The following is a 24664-nucleotide window of genomic DNA, read 5'->3' as shown; positions in this document are numbered from 1 at the left end:
TGAGTATTATGCTAAGCAAAATAAGTCAGAGAAATACAAGTACCATACGATTTCACTCATATGTGGAATTTAAGAAACAAAACAGATGGATATAGGGGATAAAAGAAAAAGGAGGGGCAAACCAGAAAACAGACTCTTAACAATAGAGAACAAATAGGGTTACTAGACAGGAGATGGGCAGGGGAGGTGCGGAGGGGCTAAATGGGTGATGGGTATTAAGGAAGGCACTTGTTGTGATGAGCACTGGGTATTGTGTGTAAGTGATGAATCACGAAATTCTACACCTGCAACTAATGTTACACTACATGTTAACTAACTGGAATTTAAATAAAAGCTTGAAAAAGAAAAAAAAAAGATGGTAACAAATTCCTCAAAGCATATACTGAGAACTAAAATCCTTACTTACAGTAACCTGTTAAAGGTACCATGGTGGATAGCCCTTAGGCTCTTGCTTTCTGGCTGGAATAAAAAATTCCTGCCTTAGCCTAGAAGAATACACAATTACTTCCATAAAAATGATAGTGCAAAGCATGATCCCTAACAGGACAAATCAGTTAAATATGCCAGTTTACAAACCTCATGAAAACAAATTCAAGTGGTCTTTCTTCCTCTTAGGTCTTGCCACTCCTTCATCTCCGGTCAAACGCCAAGAACTCGGTTTATACCCCTCCCTAAGATCTGTAATGCCACACCTACCTACCTACCTTCCTCTGTTTCTATCCAAATCCTCCACGCCCTCTGAGGTGCATTTAAAGGCCCAACTTCAAAGTTGTATCAATCGATTCGTGCCTATACTCTTCTCTTCTTTACCTGACCTCTCATTACTTCTTTTATAAAACTACTTAGTCTCCAGTTACATTTTCTCTTGTTGAGATATAATTCACATAACAAAATTCACCATTTTAAAGTATATAATTCAGTGGTTTAAATTACACTCGCGAGGCTGTGCAATCATCATCACTAATTCCAGAACATTTTCATTGCTCTAAAAAGAAACCCTACATCCAGTGGTAGTCACTCCCAATTTCCCCACCCAGTCTCTGGCAACCACTACTCTATTTACTGTCTCTATGGATTTGACTACTGTGGACATTTCTACAAATGGAATAATAGCATTTGCGATAATGTGTGTCTGGCTTCTTTCACATACAACGCAAGGTTCGTCTATGTTGTAGCATGTATTACTGCTTCATTTATTTTTAAGGCTGGATAATAATATTCCATTGTATAGCTATACCACATTTCAGTTATTCACTTATCAGCTGTGGACCTTTAGGCTATTGTGACTAATAATGTTATGAACAAGTTTTTATGTGAACATGTTTCTAATTCTCTTGAGTTTATACCTACAGTGGAATTGCTGGGTCATATGGTAACTCTATGTTTAACATTTTTGAAGAACTGTCAGATTGTTTTCCATAGTGACTATACCATTTTATATTCCCACCAGCAGACCATGAGAGTTCCAATCCCTCCACATCCTTGTCAACACTTGTTACTGTCCAGTTTTTGATTAAAGCTATCCTAGTGGGTATGAAACGGTATCACGTGGTTTTGGTCTGCCTTCCTGAATGTCTCTAGCTATACTTTATCTTATGTAATACATATTCCCCTAATTCACAGTCAGCAAACGTTTTCTGTAAAGAGCCAGATAGTAAATTTTTTTTTTTTTTTGGCTCTGCAGATCACACATGGTCTAAGTCACACATTCTCCTGGGGTTTTTTTGTTTGTTTTTTTATTTTTTTTTTTATTTTTTTATTTTTTTAAAAAAAATTTTTTTTTTCCAACGTTTATTTATTTTTGGGACAGAGAGAGACAGAGCATGAACGGGGGAGGAGCAGAGAGAGAGGGAGACACAGAATCGGAAACAGGCTCCAGGCTCTGAGCCATCAGCCCAGAGCCCGACGCGGGGCTCGAACTCACGGACCGCGAGATCGTGACCTGGCTGAAGTCGGACGCCCAACCGACTGCGCCACCCAGGCGCCCCTGTTTGTTTTTTTAAACAACAAAAGCAAATACCATCTTAGCTTGATTGCCATACAAAACCAGGTCTTATATTGTAGTTTGGCAACCTCTACTTTGTGTCATAATTAGTGTTACCTTCTCTTGTATCAATGTCAACTTTGTTGAAAGCAAGTTAAGAACTATTTCGTATTCCTTCATAGTGATTTGTATAGAGCTCATGAATACAAGAGCAGAAGATCTAAAATTACTTAAACTGAACTTCTTACACAAAGAATGTCTTCAATTAAAAAAAAAATATATGTATCTCCCCACAGGTATTTACACAATATAAAGTACACTAGTTTTTAAAATGATTCCAGAAAGTAAAGAGTCATTTTTTCTTTTGAAATTGGTCAGCTTGACTACAAGTACCATAAGAATCAGAGAAAAAAAGTCTTTCATAACGCCCTCTGAAATCAAAATTATATTTACAGTTAATTTACTTATTAAAATAACTTTCTAACATCAAATGTATTTTAAGGGAATACTTCCAAATCAAGTATCTCTAAATCCTACACCTACAAATAAGATTAAAATTATAGTAATATACTTCAGGAGAAGTTGATATGTAGTAAAAAAAAAAAAAAAAAAAAAAAGTGAAACCATAACAAAAGGTACATATTTCTAGCAAATGTGAAAATCCAGTAATTTCAACAATTTGAATTTGATGTTCTGGAAATTATAGGTTGACTATTATAGAAGGGATTGGTTCTACAAAGAAACTCTTTGAGGGGCGCCTGGGTGGCGCAGTCGGTTAAGCATCCGACTTCAGCCAGGTCACGATCTCGCGGTCCGTGAGTTCGAGCCCCGCGTCAGGCTCTGGGCTGATGGCTCAGAGCCTGGAGCCTGTTTCCGATTCTGTGTCTTCCTCTCTCTCTGCCCCTCCCCTGTTCATGCTCTGTCTCTCTCTGTCCCAAAAATAAATAAACGTTGAAAAAAAAAACAAAAAACAAAGAAACTCTTTCATATAGTAGAATGAAAACTAATATAAGAGACAGCAGACATAACTATTTATCTCTGGGCAAGTCGCTGAACTTCTTCGGAGCCCAGATTTCTCATCTTTACAAGTAGGAGTGATTCCATCTGTCCTACCTTTTTCACATAACTGTGAAGATCAAATGAGACAAAGTTTATAAAAGTTTTAAAAAGCACTCTACAAATAACATTACTCATATATTGTTAGAAGAATTAAGCAAAACCAAGCTTTGATTATTAAAATAAGTACAAACAAGAGTTCTCTGGATCTTCATAGATAACAAGCAATTCTCCTAATGGTCCCAATGACATCAATGGACACTATGGTGACTCATTTTTTTAAAGACTAATAGAGGAATGGAAATCAGCACAAACTGGTCTCACATTCTGAATAGCATAAAGGTTAACCAAGTGCATAAAAGTATTCAGACCAGTTCCCCAGGTCTCAGGAATCTAACACAACATTTTGCATCTTTAGCTTATTCTAGCTAAAAGAAAAATGTACTAAATATTCCTTTAAGCACTAAACAGCCTGCTAAAATTCAGTGGAAACCAAACAGTAACCTCAAAAATCAAGTCAGAATCCATAGTAAAGTTTTGATGAAGAGAAAAGAAGGGATAATAGAACAATGATAATATCTAATATTCCATGCTAAGTGGTTCATATGGACCATACCATGTGGTTTTCATGGCCTAAGGTATAGTTACCATTATATCATATTATAGCTAAAGAAAGTGAGGCTAAGAAAAGTATCTTAACCAAAGATCACACAGTAATTTGCATAGCTGGGATCAGAATTCAGGCAACATGATTCCAATGCCCACATTCTTAACCTCAACTCTATGCTGTCTTCCTAAATTGTTTACCAGATTTTATTTTCCATAGTAAAAACAAATCAAGAACAAAATTTTTAAAAAGGCAAGATTTCCAGATGTGGAAATCTTCTTTTGATTCCAGATGATGGAAATCTTCATCTTATTTTCTTTCCATGTCCAACTACTACAAAACTGATAAAAAGTAGTCAATGGCCAGAAGACTATACAAAATAGGGTGATGAAATGAAGCGTTGAGATAACATATCTTGTATGTACTCATTCTAATATCAGCTTCTATTTAATTTTAATTCAAAATTAAGCCTTGTTTCAGCAGGTGTCTTTGCTCACAGTGGCTAAATTCTTTTAAGAAAACCCATTCCAATGGGTCTGAAATGTGCTAGAATACCTGCCTCAGAGAAGGAGCACTTCAAATATTTGAAATACTGTTTGTTGACAGAAATGACCACCAGGAAATACTTATTATCACCCAGGTCCACCCACATTCCATCAGCATAACCAACTAATCCCACCTCCACTTTCCCTACTCCCATTTTTACTTATGTATATATACATCAATGCAAGGTCTGGTACATACTGAGTCTGCATGTTTACAGAAATCAATATATTACAACAATCTCCTTGAAAATGCAATTCTGATCAAAGCTTTAAAATATTTCCAACTCTGAAAATTACTTTGAGTACAACATTTCTGCCCAGAAAATTCTGACTAGAAAGAAAACTAATCCTGCTAAATATTTGCTTAATAGTAGTATCTAACTCTATTTTAAAGTTAGGGCTGAATGAATTACAGCTTTTATCTTTCTTTTATCTAAAGAATATCGTACAAGGAGAAAATAACTCCCAAATCTTGCATTTGACATCAATATGTTGAAAGACAGCGACCAAGGTCACAAACATGGAAACATTTAAGGATATTAAGAGTTGCCAAAGAAGCAACATTTAATAAAAAAATTAAAATTACAAAAATAAAATGCAGGGTTATGAGAACAATCTTTAAATTGTCATAAAAGGAATATTTCCATGATACATGATAAAATTTCCAAACAACCACATACACAAAATACCACAAATAAATGGAAACAATAGCACAGTTAAGCAGTACCTTTGTCACGAAACACCAGAAAATATGATTATAGAGGAATTTCTATGCAGAATTCTTGACAAGTATACCAGATATTTTCACTGAAAAACAGAATTCTCAATATAGAGCAAACTAAAAGACCGATAGGTTACCTACAACATTCATACACATTCACAATGATTAGAAATTTCTCAGTATCTAGACTGATCTTAATCCTTTGGTAGATATGAAACTATAAGAACAACAGCATATATAAATCACGAAATCTGAAAAATGCTACATACAAGTAAATTACAAAATTACCAACTCTTAACATTGTGTTTGAGTCTAATGCTTTTGGACTCACATAATTTTCAATGTTATTCAAAAATGAATTATTATAATATTTTATTGATAAAAATTTACCAATTTAAATAACTTCATATTAGTTAAAAGATACCAATCAATAAGAACTATTAAAATTCTCTGAGTATAAAAAAAACTTAGAGGCCTAGATCTGGACTAAGCTTGTTAACTGGGAAAAAGTATTTAGAGACAAATCAAAAACCACTTGAGTACAGGAAAAACATTAAGTATTACTAAAGTCTTGAGGGTCAGGGTTCAAAGGCAGATACTACAATTAAACATATATGACTAAATTTCCTAGAGGCTAATCTAGAGCCCTGTTTCTAACAATGCCTTTTACTGGCTAGACGTAAATAACTGATTTATTTGCCTAAATCAATCTAAGGCATACTGAGCCCAGCAAACATCAAACTTAACTCAGTATCTGGATTAATACCAGGAAAAAAAAAACAGTATTACAGTGGTCCCTAATCTTACAAATATCCATTATGTTGATCTACTACGAATACATGGCAGTGATAAAAAAAAATAAGACCAGTTGACTAAATTTAGTAAGACAAAAATATTATAATGCCTTTGTGCAAAGTGTTAGTTTGATTAATTTATCAATTGTACGGCCTCTAGGTAACAACAACCATTGGAAAAAGCCAAACATTTTTCTAAAAGTCAATTCTATGTTGAGAAGTGGCTCTACTCTGAGGCATGCATTCATTTTTTATTCCTTTAGTCTGCATTTGCTGAAATGGATTTACAAATTGGGCACCAAGTTCGGGGTGCGGGGGGAGGGTGGGTGAAGGAAAGAAAAGAAAATCTGAAAGACAGACACATGCTGTCTCTCCAAATCAGAACAAAACCTCTCTAGCTCTAACTGGCAGGGCTCCCCTACTAAACAGCAGCAGTGCAGTGGATGCAAACACACTGGAGTGAAAAAGCCTGCCAAATTAATGTTATGGGAGCAAAGAGAAAGAGTAGAAAAAACCTGGTCATTTATTAAAGGTTCTGTCAAAACTAGGGTAATGAAGCATACAAAAGGAAACGGAGAGGTTTACAAGAATATCTTGTTATCAGCACACAAAAGTGAAGCAAAAAGAACTGGGCAGTCCAAATACAATTCATGAAAAAGGCTCCTGATCATTAAGAATTATTAGTAAATGTCTAAATTAATTTCCTTTTTTTCAATACCTGGCCTGGTATAAATCGTTGTGTCTGTAATCCGAGGAAAATCCCACAGCACAGGTTTCCCACCGTACTAAAATAAAATCTCAGACACGTCGATCCCTTCATCATCTCCCAACCTATCAGCTCCTCTCCTTCTCTCCTAAATCTAGATTCCAAGAGCGGTCATCAGTGTAGCTTAGTAGCTAAGCATAGACTTTGGAACCTAACTTCTGGGTCTGAAGTCCAGCTCTGTCACTTACTTGCTCTGTAATCGTACGCAATGTCTTAACCTCTCTGTGCCTCAGTTTCATCATTAGGATAACAGTGCCTACTTCAGAGGGTTACTCTGAGTAAATAAGTTAGTATCTCTAGAGCATATGTTATAAATGTGCCTAGCACAGAGTATGGGCTCTACATGTGTCCGCTCTTCATCATAATTATACCCTTTTGAGTTAGTCTTTGACCAGCTACCTCTATTCTGTGTATTCCTGTGTTTCCCCCCAAATCAGCCAATGTAACATCAACCATGAATGAATCTTAAAATCTTTCATTGCAGGAGACAACACCATTATGTAACTGACATCACTACAACACATTCCTGGTCTGAAATCTCACCTGGACCTTCAGTATTGCACATCAATCCTCTTACCAATCATTGTTATACTTCCTCCCTCATTCCCTCCCCCCCTTACTGGTATCAAGTCCAGTCACTATCATCTTTTTTCCTCAAGTCCCACTCAGAAGATAAAGTCCCTCCTCACATTTAAAGGTCAATCCCTCTACCTGCTCTCTACTAATCCCTCTGCAATCTTCTGTCACACAAGCTAGAAACATGCATGCCCATGTACAATCTGTTCCCAAATATGATCGATAGCTAAGTCCTGTGGATTTTACCTCCTAAATATTTCTTAAAATTGTTTACCCTTTTCATCCCTATTACTTGTTAATCAAAGCACTCATCATCCCTTAACCAAGTATTTCCATGAGCAATCAGAGATTAAGGAGAATCAAAAAACTGCAACATCAGAAGCTGAGGGAAGAGCAGTAATACTGACATTCTTTTTTAGCCTCCACCCAGCCTTACACCCCTTGAATCCATTTTCCAGTGCAAGCCAGAACGATTTATTTAAAATGCAACTCTACTGTGGTTCCCCTGCCTAAAATCCTTTAACAGTATATACCACCCTCTCCCTATGAATTCTTAACCATTCAGGTTAAGAGACTAGCCCTTCTTCCCACCAACCATGGATGTACTTCAAAAGATAGGAGAAAAAAAAACTTTTTTTTTCTTAAGACTAAATATAATTTTCTGAAGAATAGAAGAGGATCCAAAATTTGGTCCAAAAATTTCAATTCTCATGGAGTCTACGACTCCAAAAAGGTCCACTCTTCTAGAGGACTTAGGACCAAGCTCATTAACAGGGCCTGTAAAGTTCTCCATGATCTGGCCCTGGTCCATGTCAGCTTCACCAGCTGTCCCTCTATGTGGGCAGATATCAAGAATTGGTGAAGTAGACATCTGTTATTTTTGCATGTCTAGTATCCCTTCCTCCTTCTTTTGGTAACAGCATCCTGACTCTCTGTTGGGAAATAACCCATCTCCCTCACTGCAGTTTTGGTGGAACTGTCAATCAAGATGCCCCACCCTCCAGTGGGCAAAGGAGATCTCTTACCCAAACTCAAGGTAGGCCATTCAGGCAGATTTTCCTAAGAAGCTGAATCTTGAGGAGAGTGATGTAAAGGCGGGAAATGGTTAAAGTAGATTCATTCTGACTGTGCTACGCTAAAGACGCTGTTTATTCCTGCTACCTAGGTCTCAAGCCCTGCACACTGACTGCCCTGGTGCTTCTCGAGGCTTCCTGAGGCCTGCATGCTTATTTTTTTCTTACATTCTATTATTCAACATCCTTCAAATACACGTCTTTTTCTGCTTAAATTAACCATTTTAGCCATTTGTTCATCCTTTTACTGGAAAAATATTTATTGAATTACGTGATGGTTAGTTGTAGGTGTCACTTGGCTAGGATACAGTAGTATCCAGTTACACAAACAAACACAGAATCTAGGTGTTGCTGTGAAGGTATTATGTAAATGTGGTTAACATCTACCATCAATTGACGTTAAGTGAAGGAGATTATCAATAATGTAGGGAAGGCTCCATCCAATCAGTAGAAAGCCTTTAAGGGCAAAACTGAGGTTCCATGAAAAAGAAATTCTATCATGTGGCTGCCAGAGAGTTTCCAGCTGCCTTACCCTATAAATTTTGGACTTGTTAGGCCCCACAACAACATAAGCCAATTTCTTGAAATATATCTCCCACTACACACACACACACACACAATTTATGCATATGTATGCATAAATAATTGTGTGTGTGTGTGTGTGTGTTTGTATCCTACTGGCCTGTTCTTTGGAGACCCCTAATACACACACCTACTGGTGCTAAGAACAAGACAAAGTCTGTTCCTGTTGCTTGCAACCAAAGAACCCTAAGTACTGTTATATACATGACTGAGGACAGAGTTCACAAAGAGCTCCCTGTTTTATCCATGTGCTAATCGTTTAAGCTATGAGTACAATTTTTAAATTCTAAACCTAATGGCAACAAAAATAATTTTCTAGATTCCTCCAAAGTACAGGGAATTAAAGACTGAAGGCATACTTAAGAAAGAAAAAGTGTCTAAAATAGGCAGAATGGGTGGGTTCCTTTACTCTAGTTCAGAAATCAGTATACTCTGACCTGTGGGCCAAATAGGGCTCACTGCCTATTTTTGTGTGGCCTATAAACTAAGAATGGTTTTTACAGTCTTAAACGTCTTTCTTTTAAATCAAAAGAAAATTAGTATTTCATGACATGTGAAAATTGTATGAAATGTAAACTTCAATGTCCATAAATAAAGTGGACACAGTCATGGCTGCTTTTGCCCTACTGTAGTACATATAGTCTATGGCTGCTTTTGCCCTACTGTATTGCAACAGAGACCGTATGTCCCTAAAAACCTAAAATATTTCTTATCTGGCCCTTAACAGAAAAAAGTTTGCTGACCCCTGCTCCAGTAAAGAAATTCAAAAAAAGTATGAATTTTGGCAAATGGGCAAGAAAAGGGTAAAACTGTTAGAAAAGAAGATACAAGAAAAAGAATATATTAATTGTACTACTATTTATTATTTACCATATACAAAACACTGGGTTTGTTTTGTTATGTTTGAGAGAGAGCATGTGTGTGCAGCAAGTTGGGGAGAGGAGCACAGGGAAAGAGGAGAGGCGGGGGGGGAGGGAGACAGAGAGAGAGAGAGAGGGAGAGAGATAGAGAGAGAGAGAGAGAGAGAGAGAGAGAGAGAATCTTAAGCAGGCTCCATGCTCTGCACAGAGTCAGATGCAGGGCTTGATCCCATGACCCTAGGATCATGATCTGAGCCAAGATCAAGAGTCAGATGCTCGACCAACTAGGCCACCCAGGTGCTCCTACAAAATACTGTTTTGAGCACTTTACATATTAATATTTCTAATCTTCACAACATTCCTATGAGGTAGAGACTATTATCCCCATTTTATAGATGAGTCAGAGACTAAAACAAACTTGCCCAAGCTCAACAGATATAAATTACAGAATTGGGATTGCAACCCAGACAGTGTGGCTCTAGCATCTGTGAGGTTAACCAACACCACCATACTGCTTTACCACTGACCTTCTTATCTATCTCATCTGCACTGCATTAATTTAATGAGTTGATTTTCCTTAGAACTGAAATATTACAAACTCTGTAGATGAATCAATACTAGAATAAATGAAGAAGTTTGTGGCAGTACATTCCTTTGAGAACATGAGGGATTTCCAAGACCTATGCCTATCACCCTTCTTAAAGATAGGAAAGTGAGGAAGACACCCGTTGGACTCAATCATCACTTTCCCCTATCCCATGCTTGAACTCAAAAGTTTAGGCAGGCTTCCATACTCAGGCTAAGATAAAGCACATTCTCTTCTCACATATCTTGCCTCATCACAACCAATTAATTAAGAATCTCTGGATGGTGGAGCTGCCTGGGTGGCTTAGTAGGTAAAGCGTCCAACTCTTGATTTCAGCTCAGGTCATGATCTCATGATTTGGGAGATCAAGCCCCACGGTGGGCTCTGCACTAACAGTGCAGCACCTGCCTGGGATTCTTGCTCTCTCCTCTTTCTCTCTGCCCCTTCCCCACTGGGGAGCACTTGTGCACACACACTCTTTCTCTCAAAATAAATAAATAAACTTAAAAAAATAATAAATAAAAGAATTTCTAGATGGTGGAGCCAGGATGTGGTTATTTCTCAAAGCTCCTCAGTTAATTCTAACGTATGGCCAAGCCAGAATGGAGACCCACACATCAGTATACTTCTCTCCTTTCAAGGAGAAGAGCAGTGATGAAAAAGAATCCAGGTAAGGGGAAGGGCAAGGCTAAAGATAGGAACTTGACAAAACCTGTCTTTGAAGAATGGAATTTTTATTTAGTGCTACAGTATGCTAGTAAAGAACATTTCTAGTCTTCTTGCCTCACCATCTGAAAACTTTATTAAAAAAAAAAAAAGCAGGTATGAAAACAAAAATATTTGTATATATGCATATACATATGTTTACACAAAAAAATTTCAGTAAGGGTACACAGCAAACTGTTAACTATTATTTTTTGCCATATCTGTACTTTTTTCTTGATCTGTACTTTATATGTTACCTGTTATTTCTTCTCATAATGCATGACTTGTTTAGTTCAAAATAATGAGCTTTTTAAAAACAGTGTGACTAAAAAGATCTTCAAAGATTACTTTAATTATACTTTGAATAGAAAAATAATTATATAAAAAACTAGTAAAAATTACTTGGTGCTTTTTACTGAAAAGCAGTTTACTTTTTGTCAGGGCACAAAACATAAAATCTCCCTACTTCTCTGTGCAGTGGAGATCTATATTCTAACAAACGTATTAATGAATCTTTCCCACCAAATGGCTATTACTAATTAAAGTCTTACTAATACTAATTTATAACAATACTGAGTGTGAGAAGAAAATATTTTAGATAAGAATAAAACGGAAATATTTTGAAGTTTTACTAACACAAATGTCTATCACACAGGCTAATTTTTACAATATTTATAGTAGTCTCAATTTAGTTAAAATAGCCTCCTTATATGGATTACACATTTAAATGAATTTTAAGTTTTTCATATGGCTTCCAGCTTCAGAAAACAAAGAAGTAGGCAATGGGGGTGGTAAAGCAGTACCCAAGCAATCACAGGGCTTGGCCAAAGGTCTAAAGCCATAATGAGTTAATGCTCAAACGTGCTGTCATTTGTTTGTTGTTGAGATACTTCGGTAAAGGACCCAGCTTCGTGTATATTCATAAAGCATAGAATAGAATAGAATCACCAAAGAATAGAATCTCCAACCTGGTTAAATGGTAAGCCTCAAGAGACAAAATCACATCAGCAATGCTGATTTTTTAAAACATAGCAGGCAAAAAGAAAGACCATCACCATGAGGGAAAACAGATGGGTTTTTCAATCCGCTGGAGAAAAGAACCGTGACCCAAAGCAAGGTAAACCTCTGCAATGGGCCGGGGCTAGCTGTAGACAAGTCAAAGTGGAGAGGCTACTCATAGAAAATAGCCCTGTCTGAACTGCCTAGGTAGAGTTAGCATTTATTATATTTATTATGATTAGCCTTCATCCTAGTGGCGAGTGTAGTACCCACAGGAGGGATTTTTCATTACAAAGGTAAACTAACTCTCTCAGAACACTAAGAGCATTTGGAAGTCTCACTCAAGAGTGTGTCTTAAAAAAGAAAATTAGCTCATATAATTATAGTAGGGTCAGGACCAACATTTAAAGATTTTAGTGATTGTGTCAGCAGTTCAATTTAAATTTAAAGGTGAAAGTACCTGAGAAAAATTAGCCCTTTTTGTAAAAAAACAAAAAAACATTTCTACTTTGAAAACCAAAGCGTAATTTTTTTGCAATGTTAAACGGCTTCTCATAAAGAAACCTACCTGAATCCAGCAAAAACACTAATTAAGATTAAGATTCTATAAAAATCAGGTGTTGGTTCACAAGTGTTACCTAATATAATAACTATTCTGATATATTTTTAACTTTATGAGACTCCAACCCTCAGAAAAAATGTATGAATAACTCTAAAGATGATATATAATGGAACTCTATAAAAATAAGCAGGAATAGCATAGTGAGAGATACCTAAAATACGTACCAGAAGTGTAAAAAGAGAAAGAGAATGTATCTCCTATATATAACTATATACCTAGTTACCAAGTTTAAAAGGAAGGAAAGTTGGATTGCAAACAAGAACATGCCTGAGATACTTCAATCAATAAACCAAAGATTAAAAGGCATATTTGACAGAAATGTTCCAAATATTCCAGAAAGCTCACAGCTCAACAGCTTTTTTTCTTTACTTTGCAATTCAGAGGCGCTTTTAGAGTTCTAAATCACTGCTAGGCACCTAAAAGTTCTCAAGCCTAAAACTGTAAATCTTCAGAAATCTATAATTTTCTAGTCTAGTTAAAATACATATGCTTGGCTTTTAAAAAACAATAAAACAAAAAAGCTAGCCAAACTGTAACTTATAATCTGAAAAATATACAGACACATTTGCCTACTTAATGGAACATTTTACATTTCCAGGTATAAAAGCACAACACTACAAAGTTACAGTAACTAAAATCTAGTAGCAACATCAGAGTAGGCAAATAAAGCAAGCCTAAAAACTAAAAAAAGAAAAAAGAAAAAGAAACTCAAGCATGTATTTTATTTCCAATTCTTAAATGATCCAGCAATTCTAACACAAATGGGAATTTTTGATACAGAAAAACACAAGCAAACAAAGGTGTATGCAAACAACAAAAACAAAAAACCAGGAAACAAAAGGTTTTCAATAGAAGAATGGATAAATTACTACACATCATTAATGGTGGTTGTCCTTGGGGAAAGGGATTTTCACCCTCTAAACTATACCTACCAAAAATATTTAAATGTACAGAATAAAATAATTCTACTTCTTGGAATTTATCCTAAGGAAACAATTAAGACTGCATGGAACAATTCAACTGCAATGATTGATATTCAGACCAGTTCTTACAATAAAAAAACTGAAAAGTATATGAAATCATTTAAATGATGGCAAATTCATATAACAGAATACTATGCACTGATATTATTTATTCTTAGATATTATTAAAATATACTCATTTTTTTAAATTTTTTTTTCAACTTTTATTTATTTTTGGGACAGAGAGAGACAGAGCATGAACGGGGGAGGGACGGAGAGAGAGGGAGACACAGAATCGGAAACAGGCTCCAGGCTCTGAGCCATCAGCCCAGAGCCCGACGCGGGGCTCGAACTCACGGACTGCGAGATTGTGACCTGGCCGAAGTCGGACGCTTAACCGACTGCGCCACCCAGGCGCCCCTAAAATATACTAATTTTTCACAAAAATTCACAATATATTTTTATTTCTTTCACATTTGTTTATTTTTGAAAGAGAGACAGAGCATGAGCAGGGGAAGGGAAGAGAGGGAGAGTCACAGAATCTGAAGCAGGCTCTAGGCTCTGAGCTGTTGGCACAGAGCCCAACGCAGGGCTCGAACTCACAAACCACAATATCATGACCTGAGCCAAAGTCGGACGCTTAACCGACTGAGCCAACCAGGCACCCCCACAATATATTTTTAAAAGGAAAATGAAACATTATGCTTCTGATCTCCTTTAAGTTTATTTATTCATTCTGAGAGAGACACAGACAGAGAGCCCGCAGGGGGAGAGAGAATCCCAAGCAGGCTCGGCACTGTTAGCCCAGAGCCCGATGTGGGCCTCAAACCCACGAACCCTGAGATCATGGCCTGAGCCAAAACCAAGAGTCGGACACTTAGCTGACTCAGACACCCGGGCACCCATGATCTCATTTTTTAAAAGAAAAAAATACATATGCATTAAAAACCACTGGGAAAGATATATACCAAAATACTAATAGGCTGAGAAGTAAAATTAAGGGTTTTTTTTTTTTTTTTTTAGCTTATTTCATGCACTCTCAAAAGGGACATTATCGCCCCCAAGGGGATGAAAATTGGCTACTGAGGGCAAAAGAAAAAAAAGGAAAGAAAATGAACATTCTTTGCTTATAAAACACAAATTAATATATAATACATAAACAGAGCGGTATTAAAATTTTATGAGGGGGTACAATTAGAAAAATAATATCTAAAAACACTGGGGCAGGACAAGCGATAATGATAAAAAGGTTGAGAAACACTGCCTCATTGGTACTCTCAATTTTTCTACAATGAATTCGATTATTACTTGCGCTTGAATGGTAATATATGTACAGTTAACTAATTAAAAAGAGAGATATGATGAAAGTTAAGAAAGCATTAATTTTCATTATTGAATATAAAATTTATTCCTATACTGTCTTTAAAATAGAATACAGAGTTTTTAAAATATAATACTAAAATGAAAATATAAAGAAATTGATAAAGTACTGCATCAGAACATCTGGATTCACCTGAAGAAGTAAACTACAGATTCCTTGGCCTTACTGCAGACCAATCAAGATTTCTATGAATGGGGCGAGTGGCTTTTATTAAATGAGGCATATTTATATCATCATCCCACTCCATGGAAATATGAAATGCAGATAGATTTTAAGACTAAGAGATTTTTAAATTATGTACTAAAGTGATAAAATTAAACTAAGAGCCTAGAAATCTAGGAATCCCTGCTAAACTCCTCCCTTTCCTTTAAGGAACTTGATTCAAATTTCTTCATGAACTCTCAAACACACCCTATTATTCACTATCTCTACTGGGTACAAGGCACTGTGAAGAATATAAAACAAAAAAGGAATACTGATAAATTTTGCCCCTAATTTAGGGGCAAATAAACTCACTTAGGCCAACATAACCATTGGCTTTCTAAAGGCACCATTAGTCACAAAGAAACACAGGTTTTCTTTGCTCTTATGATGCAAATTAAACAAGGAACAAAAGTCACTGTTGGATAATAATAACTAAGATGCAGTCAGTCACACTCAGTTCTCTAGTTAGTATACTTAACTTGGCACATCGGCCTTGAAATACGCAGGATTCCAAATTCTGCCTACACCAAATTCAAAATCTCCCTTGTTAAATCCTCCAGGTTTAAAATGTTAAACCACAATGCCAAGATTTATTGCATACATAAAAATGAAACTACCTTGGTGCATAGCTAAGAGTCCTATTTAACTGACTGAGAATATACCTGGATTAGTCAAAGTAGTGGATACAAAGTGTAAGATATCGCTCCAGTCCCTAGCAATCTTCTCCAATTTCTTATAGCCACCAAAGCCAACTTTCAGTGGTGGTAATACAAACAGTGTCAGCAATAATATTTAAGTGCTTTTTGTATGCCACACACACTTATTTAGTCTTCAGACATGTCTAAGAAATAGGTATTGTTCTTTTTCCATTTTACAGATAAAAAAACAACAACAAGAAATAAGGAGGTGAAGTTGCAGCTGGTAGATGCGATCTGTGATCTGCAAACCTTCACTGAGTGTTTTGCCTGCTGACCACAAATATGTTACTACCAAATGACCAAATATTCAAAGTGAGATTTGGTGTATCATCTGTCTATATAAATAAATTTAAAACTTGTAATTAAATAATTATCCATAAAACATCATATAAATGTATGTGACTGAGGCAAACCTGAGTGAGAAGAATTGAACAAAAATTGTCCAAGTTATCGTATCAATAGTACAATACTCTTCCCATTTCTCTTGCTCCTTAAACCCCATAAAAGGCAACTTGATTTTGCTTGGTTTTAAAGTACAAATTTTAGGAGTGCGTGGGTGGCACAGCTGGCTGAGTGTCCGACTTCAGCTCAGGTCATGATCTCATGGTTTGAAAGTTTGAGCCCTGCATCAGGCTCTGCGCTAGCAGCGCAGAGCCTGGAGCCTGCTTCAGATTGTGTCACCCTCTCTCTCTGCCCCTCCCCTGTTTGCGCTCTTTCTCAAAAATAAACATTTAAACTTTTTTAAAAAAATAATGAAGGGGCGCCTGGGTGGCGCAGTCGGTTAAGCGTCCGACTTCAGCCAGGTCACGATCTCGCGGTCCGTGAGTTCGAGCCCCGCATCGGGCTCTGGGCTGATGGCTCAGAGCCTGGAGCCTGTTTCCGATTCTGTGTCTCCCTCTCTCTCTGCCCCTCCCCTGTTTGCGCTCTTTCTCTCTCAAAAATAAACATTTAAACTTTTTTAAAAAAATAATGAAATACAGATTTTATCATTACAGCCTTTAACTCATTTTATCCCATAAGAATCTTCATCTTTAAAAGTTTTACTAAATTTCATTTCCTATTCTATAATGAATTCATTTTAGAACTTTCATTTTCCTTTCTCTGAATTTTTTTTAATGTTTACTTATTTTTGAGAAAGAGCGGGAGGGGCAGAGAGAGAAGGAGACAGAGGCTATGAAGCGGCTCTGCACCAGGAGTGGAGAGCCCGATGTGGGGCTTGAACTCATGAACCATGAGATCATGACCTGAGCCGAAGTCAGATGCTTAACCAACTGAGCCACCCAGGTGCCCCTATTACTTTCATTTTCTTATTATAAAATATATGATGTATAAAAATTCAGAAAATAAAAGGTATAAAGAAAAAAATAAAACCACCTATAATCCCAACTTCAAGATAACTTTAGTCCTTTTGGTATTTCCTTTACACCTATATATGAATAGGTATTTTGTAAAATTTAGAACTGAAATTATACTATATAAACACTGGTAGTCTGTTTATTTCTCTCCTAACAATAGAGAATTTTTTAAAAATCATGCAAATACAATTCTGATTGATTTTCTACAAAACACTTTGGCTTACTGGACTTTTTACATAAAGTGTTCTCTCTCTTGCAAGTATTTGAATGTTTTTAAAAACTCGTTGTTAAATTTTACTGATTAAATAAGCATTTTCTTTGGACTACTAAAAAACGGCACACATCCATCTTCGGCACATCAATATATCGAAGACATGGTTATGGAAGTGTTATGGCTGCAGAAGATCAAAACCGCGACAATTCACTCTAGACACAAGCTCAGCCCAGTACACTGGAACCCAAGCAAAGCCAGCTGAGAGCACCACAAAGCGAGGATTCTTTATATCCAGTGTTGAAGGCCTAGTGCTTACATACACATGCAAGCAGATGGTACTTGCAATCTCAAGCTCGTCCCATTGATGACAGTAGTCCCAAGTCTAAGACAAAATGGGAATAACAGAATGACTACATCATCTAAACCACTCTACTCATGGTTTCAACTGCAGATTTTGGTTGGTTCTTGAATTATAATACTGTCCTATTACAATGTGAAAACTATGATACTGGAGTACTATGAGAAGTCACTGAATATTTATTTAAAGTTCAAAGGAATGTTTTACAATGAAGTTTGTCCTAAGTGTGAAACTATTCAAAAGGCACAAAAACTTTTTAAAAAGAGTATACTATTCAACCAATTTGAGTTACTCAAATTCCAGACTTACCATTTGGATGTAAAAGAAACACCATCCAAGTAACCTACTACCTGAAAATCTAAACAAACAAAGGTGAGTCTGAGACATAAGATTCACCATCTAAACTCACTTGCCCGTGGTTTTTCTTAAATAAATCTGATATTCTCAAATAATTAATCAAAGTCACCCACAATTTTTAGATATACACATCTACAGGGCAAACTTACACTTCTACTTTATATGCAAAACAATGTCCGGAAGCATGAAAATTTCATACCAGGGGTTATGTATGTCATTACTAAACTGATTCTACGATTAGAGTGGAAGAGTGGAATGTACAGAAAGCAGTCTAAAAGTTGTCATGCAGAAATATAGCAAAAAACCCAAAATAACAAGAACACTTCAAGGATACCAAGAACCAAAATGTCATATAAAGTTGTATTTTTTACAGACCAGTCATCTTACAACCTTAGTCTCGGACAACTGGAAACAAATTTTAAAATACGTTCCTGCTTCACAAAAACAACCCTGTTCATTCTATCTACATTTATTGTACTGTACTTCCAACTCAAATCAACATGACAGATCCCACACTCCATGAAATAATGTTACTGCCACACATGGTAAGGTTCATCATATCCTCTCTGAAGGTCCCTATAGGCCACCATCTCTAAACTAAGTGTTCTTTTTACTCATTCAACATTAATTTATGTCCTTACAGCTCACATTTCATCAATTTTGGTTCTGTTTCGGGGAAAATAAATTTCTTTTCTAATCATAGCAACTTCCATGTGTTATTTATTCTCCTATGGTTAATCCTGTATCACAATCCATTCTCTTTTGTAATCTTCATCTAAAATAGTTTCACTCCCTAGATGACCTGCATCTGTTTTCATCTCTTAGGCATCCATTCCTATTAGGTATTCATTTGAAAAAACTCTAAGCTTAAATTTATTAAGACATTAATTCATTTAAAGGATTAGAAGTTTTATAAATACACAGTTTAGAGATCTCATACTATCGTTCTGCCTAACATCAGTTGGAATAATGGAATATAGTTTTCAGAAAACTACAGTAAATTTTTAAAGTTAAAAAAAAATAAGAGACATAGAACCAAAAGATGGTATCTTGAATATGAATACAAAAGATGATATCCTGAATGTTTTAAAAACTAAAAACATTATAGACTACTCAGTTAAAATCAAAGTGGAAATTATACTTTCCCAAGTTTTTAGTCTTTATTTCCCTCCTCAGGATTTTTACTGTGTGATTTATTTTAAGTAACTTAAACTTCGGGGGGAGGGGGGGTGAGGTGAGGGGAGATTTACAGAGGAAAAAAGGTGACACCAATTATTTCTGAGGAATTTTCTAGACTCATTTGGAAGAAAAATGATGTGTTACACTAAAGAAAGGATTATAAGAATATAGGGATTCACCTACTTGTTCATTTATTCGTGTTTGGATATAAGTAAACTATAAATATTTATTGATCACTTGTATGCTTTGTAACTGTGGTAGTCTCTTCTGGAAGTTTGCTGTCAGTATGATCCTTTATAATTAGAGTTTGTTAATTGTCATAAGTTATATAATTACTTTGAGTTTTATTATCTGTAAAAAGTGAACAATATTTCGCAGATTTGCTGTGTAGATTACGTGAGATACAGTAATTTTACCTTCAAAAAAACATTACTTCCCTTCTCCCTGTAGATCCCTCTAGAGATTAGGACACTGATCAGTGGTTCTCAACCTTACTCTGAAAAATCTCTTCTTTTGTCCACAGATTCCACATCTTTAGATTTTTGGTAGATTTTTGTCTACCAACTGCACTGACATTTAATTAACCAGATAGGTAACAGCTAATCAGAAGTCTCAAACTGCCAAAGGCATAAATACTAATGAAACTCAGTGTTAGGTTCTTGAGGTGCAAGCATGTTTTATTTCATTAACGGCTTACAAATCACAATATATGATAATGATTTGTGATAATCAGTCACAAAGATTTGAGTCAATACAGTTATTGGTCAAAGCAAAGATATACAATATTTCACCTATTTAAATCTATTGAGAAAACATACATAATTTTCATAAGGCTTTTTACAATATGGGAATAATCTGTTCCTTTCTCTGCAGACCCCTAGGAAAAACGTAATTTATTTACCAAGTTAGTGATTTTCTATGTCTAAAGAAACTACTGGTTACCCTACAGATTTGTTTTAGGCCAGTATCATTAGTAACACCACCTTCAAATTCAAAAGTTACATATATTTATCCATAAAGGTAAGTAGGTAGTGATACCCTGTGTCTTCCCTGGTATTTATAAGAACAAAATCCAAACCCTTCACCAAAGCCTGACGTGGTTTGATTCTTGCCAACCCCATCCCATCCACCAGTCTCTTCTCAGCCTATCACTATGGACTTCTTAAACGTGACCTACTGGTTCCCACTTCAGGGCTTTTGTACCACAGGGGCCCTCTGCCTACTTCACTCTTCTTACAAATCATCACATCTAGCTTTTATTCATTCAGGCCTCAGATTAAATGTTACCATCTCAGAGCTTTCCCTGCTATCACTCTACTATCACTCTAAACCCTCCTATCACTCTACTATTTCACCCTGTTACAGCTTCCTCGGGGCATTTGTGATCTCTGAAATTACCCTGTTCCCTTATTTGCTTGTTATTTCTCTCTACCACCACCAAACCCCACCAATATCAAGAGTTCCATGAGAACATGTTTTATTCACTGCTCTATCTCTAGCTCCTAGAATACTACAAGGCACCCAATAATCATGCAGTTACTATTTGCTGGATCACTGGGCCAAGCTGTTTAAGACTATTCTGGAGAAAGACTGATTTCTTAGTAAAGAACTTACATTTAGCATTCAAAATTACTGATTCAAAAGAAATTAGAAAAAAAATGTTTTTGACTACAGAGAATAAGAAAAATGTATACAACATTCTATTCAACAAGTGAACTTTCTTTTATGTCTATCCTTTCAGACAGAAAATATTTCACACACTTTGTTTGTCACCTCATGTAAAAAGTAAATGAATTTTGGGTGCCTGGGTGGCTCAGTCCATTAAGTGTGCGACTCTTGATTTCAACTCAGGTCATGATCTCACGGTCTGTGACCTCAAGCCCTGCATCAGGCTCTGCACTGACAGCACAGAGCCTGCTTAGGATTCTCTGTCTCCCTCTCTCTGCCCCACCCCCCCAAATAAATAAACTTTAAAAAAAGTAAATGATTTTTTTAATTTCAGTTTTATTGAAGTATAACTGACATAAAATTGTGAATTTTCTTATAAAAAAGTATGCCATTAGCTGCTAGCCACTCAACCTAATAACTTATTTTTCCTGCCAAGATGCCTGCAGGAAAGCTTCTAAGAATATAAAACATACAGACTGAGAAGGCCACGGTTGCCCTAACAGCGACAGTGCTGGAATGGCCCAAAACAGGGAAGATCCTGCTCTCAGCTATGGCTGGGAAGGAGAGAGGGGTAAGAGTGATCAGACCTAGGAGAATGAGTATAGTTCTGATTTCTGTTGAAAGATCTTGAAACCAATTCAAAAGAGACTCAACTGGAATCTTGTAACTGTTTTGAATACCTGAGGTCTCTTTGGCAAATGAAATCTCATTTGATTGACAATACATGGGCTTTTGCAGTTACACATAAGAAAAACACAGTATTTGTAGTAAATAACACACACAATCTCTAATACTATGTGCTACATTTGCTTACTAATTTAAAAATATTTTTAAAAATACTTTTAAAAGGAAGACCTTTAAATACAAATAACTAATGAAGAAAGGTGTAACAATTCAGTGGTTTAGAAAATGTAAATACCTTAAAAGTTATCACAAGCCTCTATTTATTTTTTAAAAACTGGGGGTTGCTTCTTTTCTCAACTGGTGGTATTAAAAGAAGACAGGGAGCAGATAATCCACAGCCCATGTGAGTTTACTTACCAGTCACAAAGAAACATTAATATCAGTCTGTAGGCAAACTTTCTTGCTTATTATTCAGCCAAGTGGAAAGTACAATTTAGCACAGAACTAGAGCCAGGTACCACAATGACTAAGAATGACATTTGCAAATATTTTTTTTTAATTGAGAAATTAAGTAGGGAAGGACAGAATATTAAAAGTATTATTCTCTCTGAAGATTCTATACTCAATTTCCTATTTTTCATTGCTCTGTATTTCACTGCCCACAGCATTCTAAGTGTTTAACGAGAAGTCTGCATTTCACTTTTCTTCACTTCTGCTCACACAACTGATGCTTCTAAAGTCCAGTTGCATTGACAAATGCTGAAAGACCACATTCCGAATTTAACCTTACAATGAAGTATTTTAAGATAATACCTCCAGAAATATAATGTCTAAAAGTGAGGGGTCCTTTTTAACTAAGAACTCCAAATGCTAAATAAATAACATTTCTGCAGCCTATCCATTGGTCGAAGAAAGCTTAAACATATGCTTTTCACACATGAAATAATAGGAATCTTTTACCCTTCAGTTAAAAAAAAAAGTAGTTGGGGCGCCTGGGTGGCTCAGACGGTTAAGCGTCCCACTTTGGCTCAGGTCATGATCTCATAGTCTGTGAGTTAGAGCCCTGCGTCAGGCTCTGGGCTGACAGCTCAGAGCCTGGAGCCTGCTTCGGATTCTGTGTCTCCCTCTCTCTCTTCCCCTCCCATGCTCATGCTCTGTCTCTGTCTCAAAAACAAATAAAAACATAAAAAAAAAAAAAAAAAAAGTAGCAACAACCAAAGCATACATAGTGAGTCCTATGTTCTCTCGGGGTTCCTAATTCTTCATCGTCTATCCATTAGGCTCAGACTGTTCCTTGTGAATTTCATCTCCAAACTGGGTGCACTTGAAGACCCAGAGACTTTCACAACAATGACTCCTAGCAACTCTCCTCAAATCCTTCCCTCTTGCTTTCCGTTAAACCCTCAGATATGCCTTACCTGTATTAAGCCAGCCTCCTTGCCTTCAGTCCCTTTCTTCCTCAATTTATTCTGTACTCTGTAGCTAGATTCATCTTCCAAAAGATAAAGGCACTGACTGGGTCACTTTCCTCATATCAAAACATCTTATGCTCCTGAATAAAGTCTATACTTCTCAACCTAGCATTCAATGACTTCCAAAGTCTAGCCCAATAAATCTCTCTAGAGCCTTATCGCCATATTTTCTAATTACACAAGCTTAGGCTTCTGTCAAATCAACCCCCTGTCCTCCAACTTGTCCTGAACTTTCTATCTTGGCTCATGCCATTCCTACCATAAAGAATGTCTACCACTCCCCTCCAGCTGCCACTGCTCATGACCTTCTTGCGTCTCTGCATTTATTCATGTAAACAAGGATACACAGATGATATCTCCTGCCCTACCCGCCCCCCCAATCGGGCAAAAAAAAATTAACAACAGCTAGCTTTTATTAAATGCTTGCTTTGTGCCAAGCAGTTTTACATATTATTTCTAACGCTCTCAATAAACTTAAGAAGTAGGCATTATTATTCTGCTTGTAAAGATGAGAAAGCCAACGTTCAGAAACACCAAATCATATATTTAGGAAGTTATCTCAAATTAAATTTGAGTTAACTCAGTAAGTTGCCTCAAATCATATACTTAGTAAGTGGCAAAGCAAAGATTTGAACACAGGCTGCCTAAGTCCAGAGCCACTGCTCTAAACACTAAGTTGCACTGCCTTTTTTTTTTTTGTCTGAACCATGTGACTATCTGAAATGATTTAATTTTACATGACATTTCCACTTACTGCTTCTTATACAATAAGCTTTCTCATGTTTGTCAGTTTAGCAAAGGGAGAACATGAAAATGCTACTTCTTTCCAATAAAAGAACAATGCTCAAATTGCAACTTCAAGGAATGTCTTTTCTTGTCACAAAGATTACTTTCACCTAAAATATTTTCAAAGAAATTCATTCCAGGCAACTTTTTCAAAGATGATTGCAAATTACTATTCATACACTGTGATGGTTTTACAGATTATTAATAATAAGAGGATTTTGCGATTACCACCCAAGAATTGTAACAGATATCTATCAAATTGGCAAAGATTGTAAAAACTGACCTACTCAATGCCATTGAAGGTGCAGTGAGACACACACTCTTATACACAGGGTAACCACCCTCTGATCCAGTTATCCCACTTCTGGGAATCTATCCTAAAGGAAGAAAAAAAAAAAAACAGAGATGCAATCAAAGATAAATGTACAAAAATGTTTGCCCCAGTGTTATTTAAAATAGTAATATTATAAAGAATCAACCGAGAAGTCCCACACTAGGAGACCAATATCCTGTTCAGAGAAAAACGTAGGAACAAAACAATGTATATAAAGTATAATTCCATGTTTTAAAAAATTAAAAAATGTGTACATGCAACGAAAGAACTAGAAAAATGTACATTAAAATGTTAGCAGTAATTATTTCTAGGTGATGGGTTATAAATGATTTTCCATTTCTTTACAATTATGTTCTTTTCAAAATCTGCCACAGTGGAACATGAATTACTGCAAACAGGAAAAAAAAAAATGTTTAAGTGGCTATAATTACTGAAAATGATCCTGAACCTAACAAGGGCATATTACTTGGAAAAGAAATACTTCCTAGTGAGAAGAAAAAAAAAAAAAAAGTCAAACTGGTTTTGTTTCCAGCTTCTGTTATACTCACACTTACTTTTAAACTGTGTAAAGAATGTCATCCAAAATTCAGTAGTAT

At 36.1% G+C, this 24664-nt stretch overlaps 1 protein-coding gene across 2 annotated transcripts in view; it reads right to left on the bottom strand.

Moving 5' to 3' along the window:
• Positions 1-24117, bottom strand: part of RAP1A (RAP1A, member of RAS oncogene family) — a 75781-nt gene extending 51664 nt beyond the window's left edge. The window contains exon 1 of one of the 2 annotated variants that reach the window (XM_040471298.1): positions 24018-24117. Coding sequence is in view for 1 of the 2 variants with exons in the window: in XM_040471299.1 (XP_040327233.1) it covers positions 24018-24031 (14 nt within the window). In the remaining variant the exon portion in view is untranslated. The remainder of the gene's footprint in view (positions 1-24017) is intronic. The other variant, XM_040471299.1, reaches the window with a different exon arrangement.
• Between the last annotated feature and the right edge of the window lie 547 nt (positions 24118-24664).

This window comes from Herpailurus yagouaroundi, unplaced genomic scaffold (assembly GCF_014898765.1).
Source record: "Herpailurus yagouaroundi ecotype Mexico unplaced genomic scaffold, PumYag 77, whole genome shotgun sequence".
NCBI lineage: Eukaryota > Metazoa > Chordata > Mammalia > Carnivora > Felidae > Herpailurus > Herpailurus yagouaroundi.
Note: the sequence above shows the minus strand (reverse complement) of the source record. Positions and strands in the feature narration are given on the sequence as shown.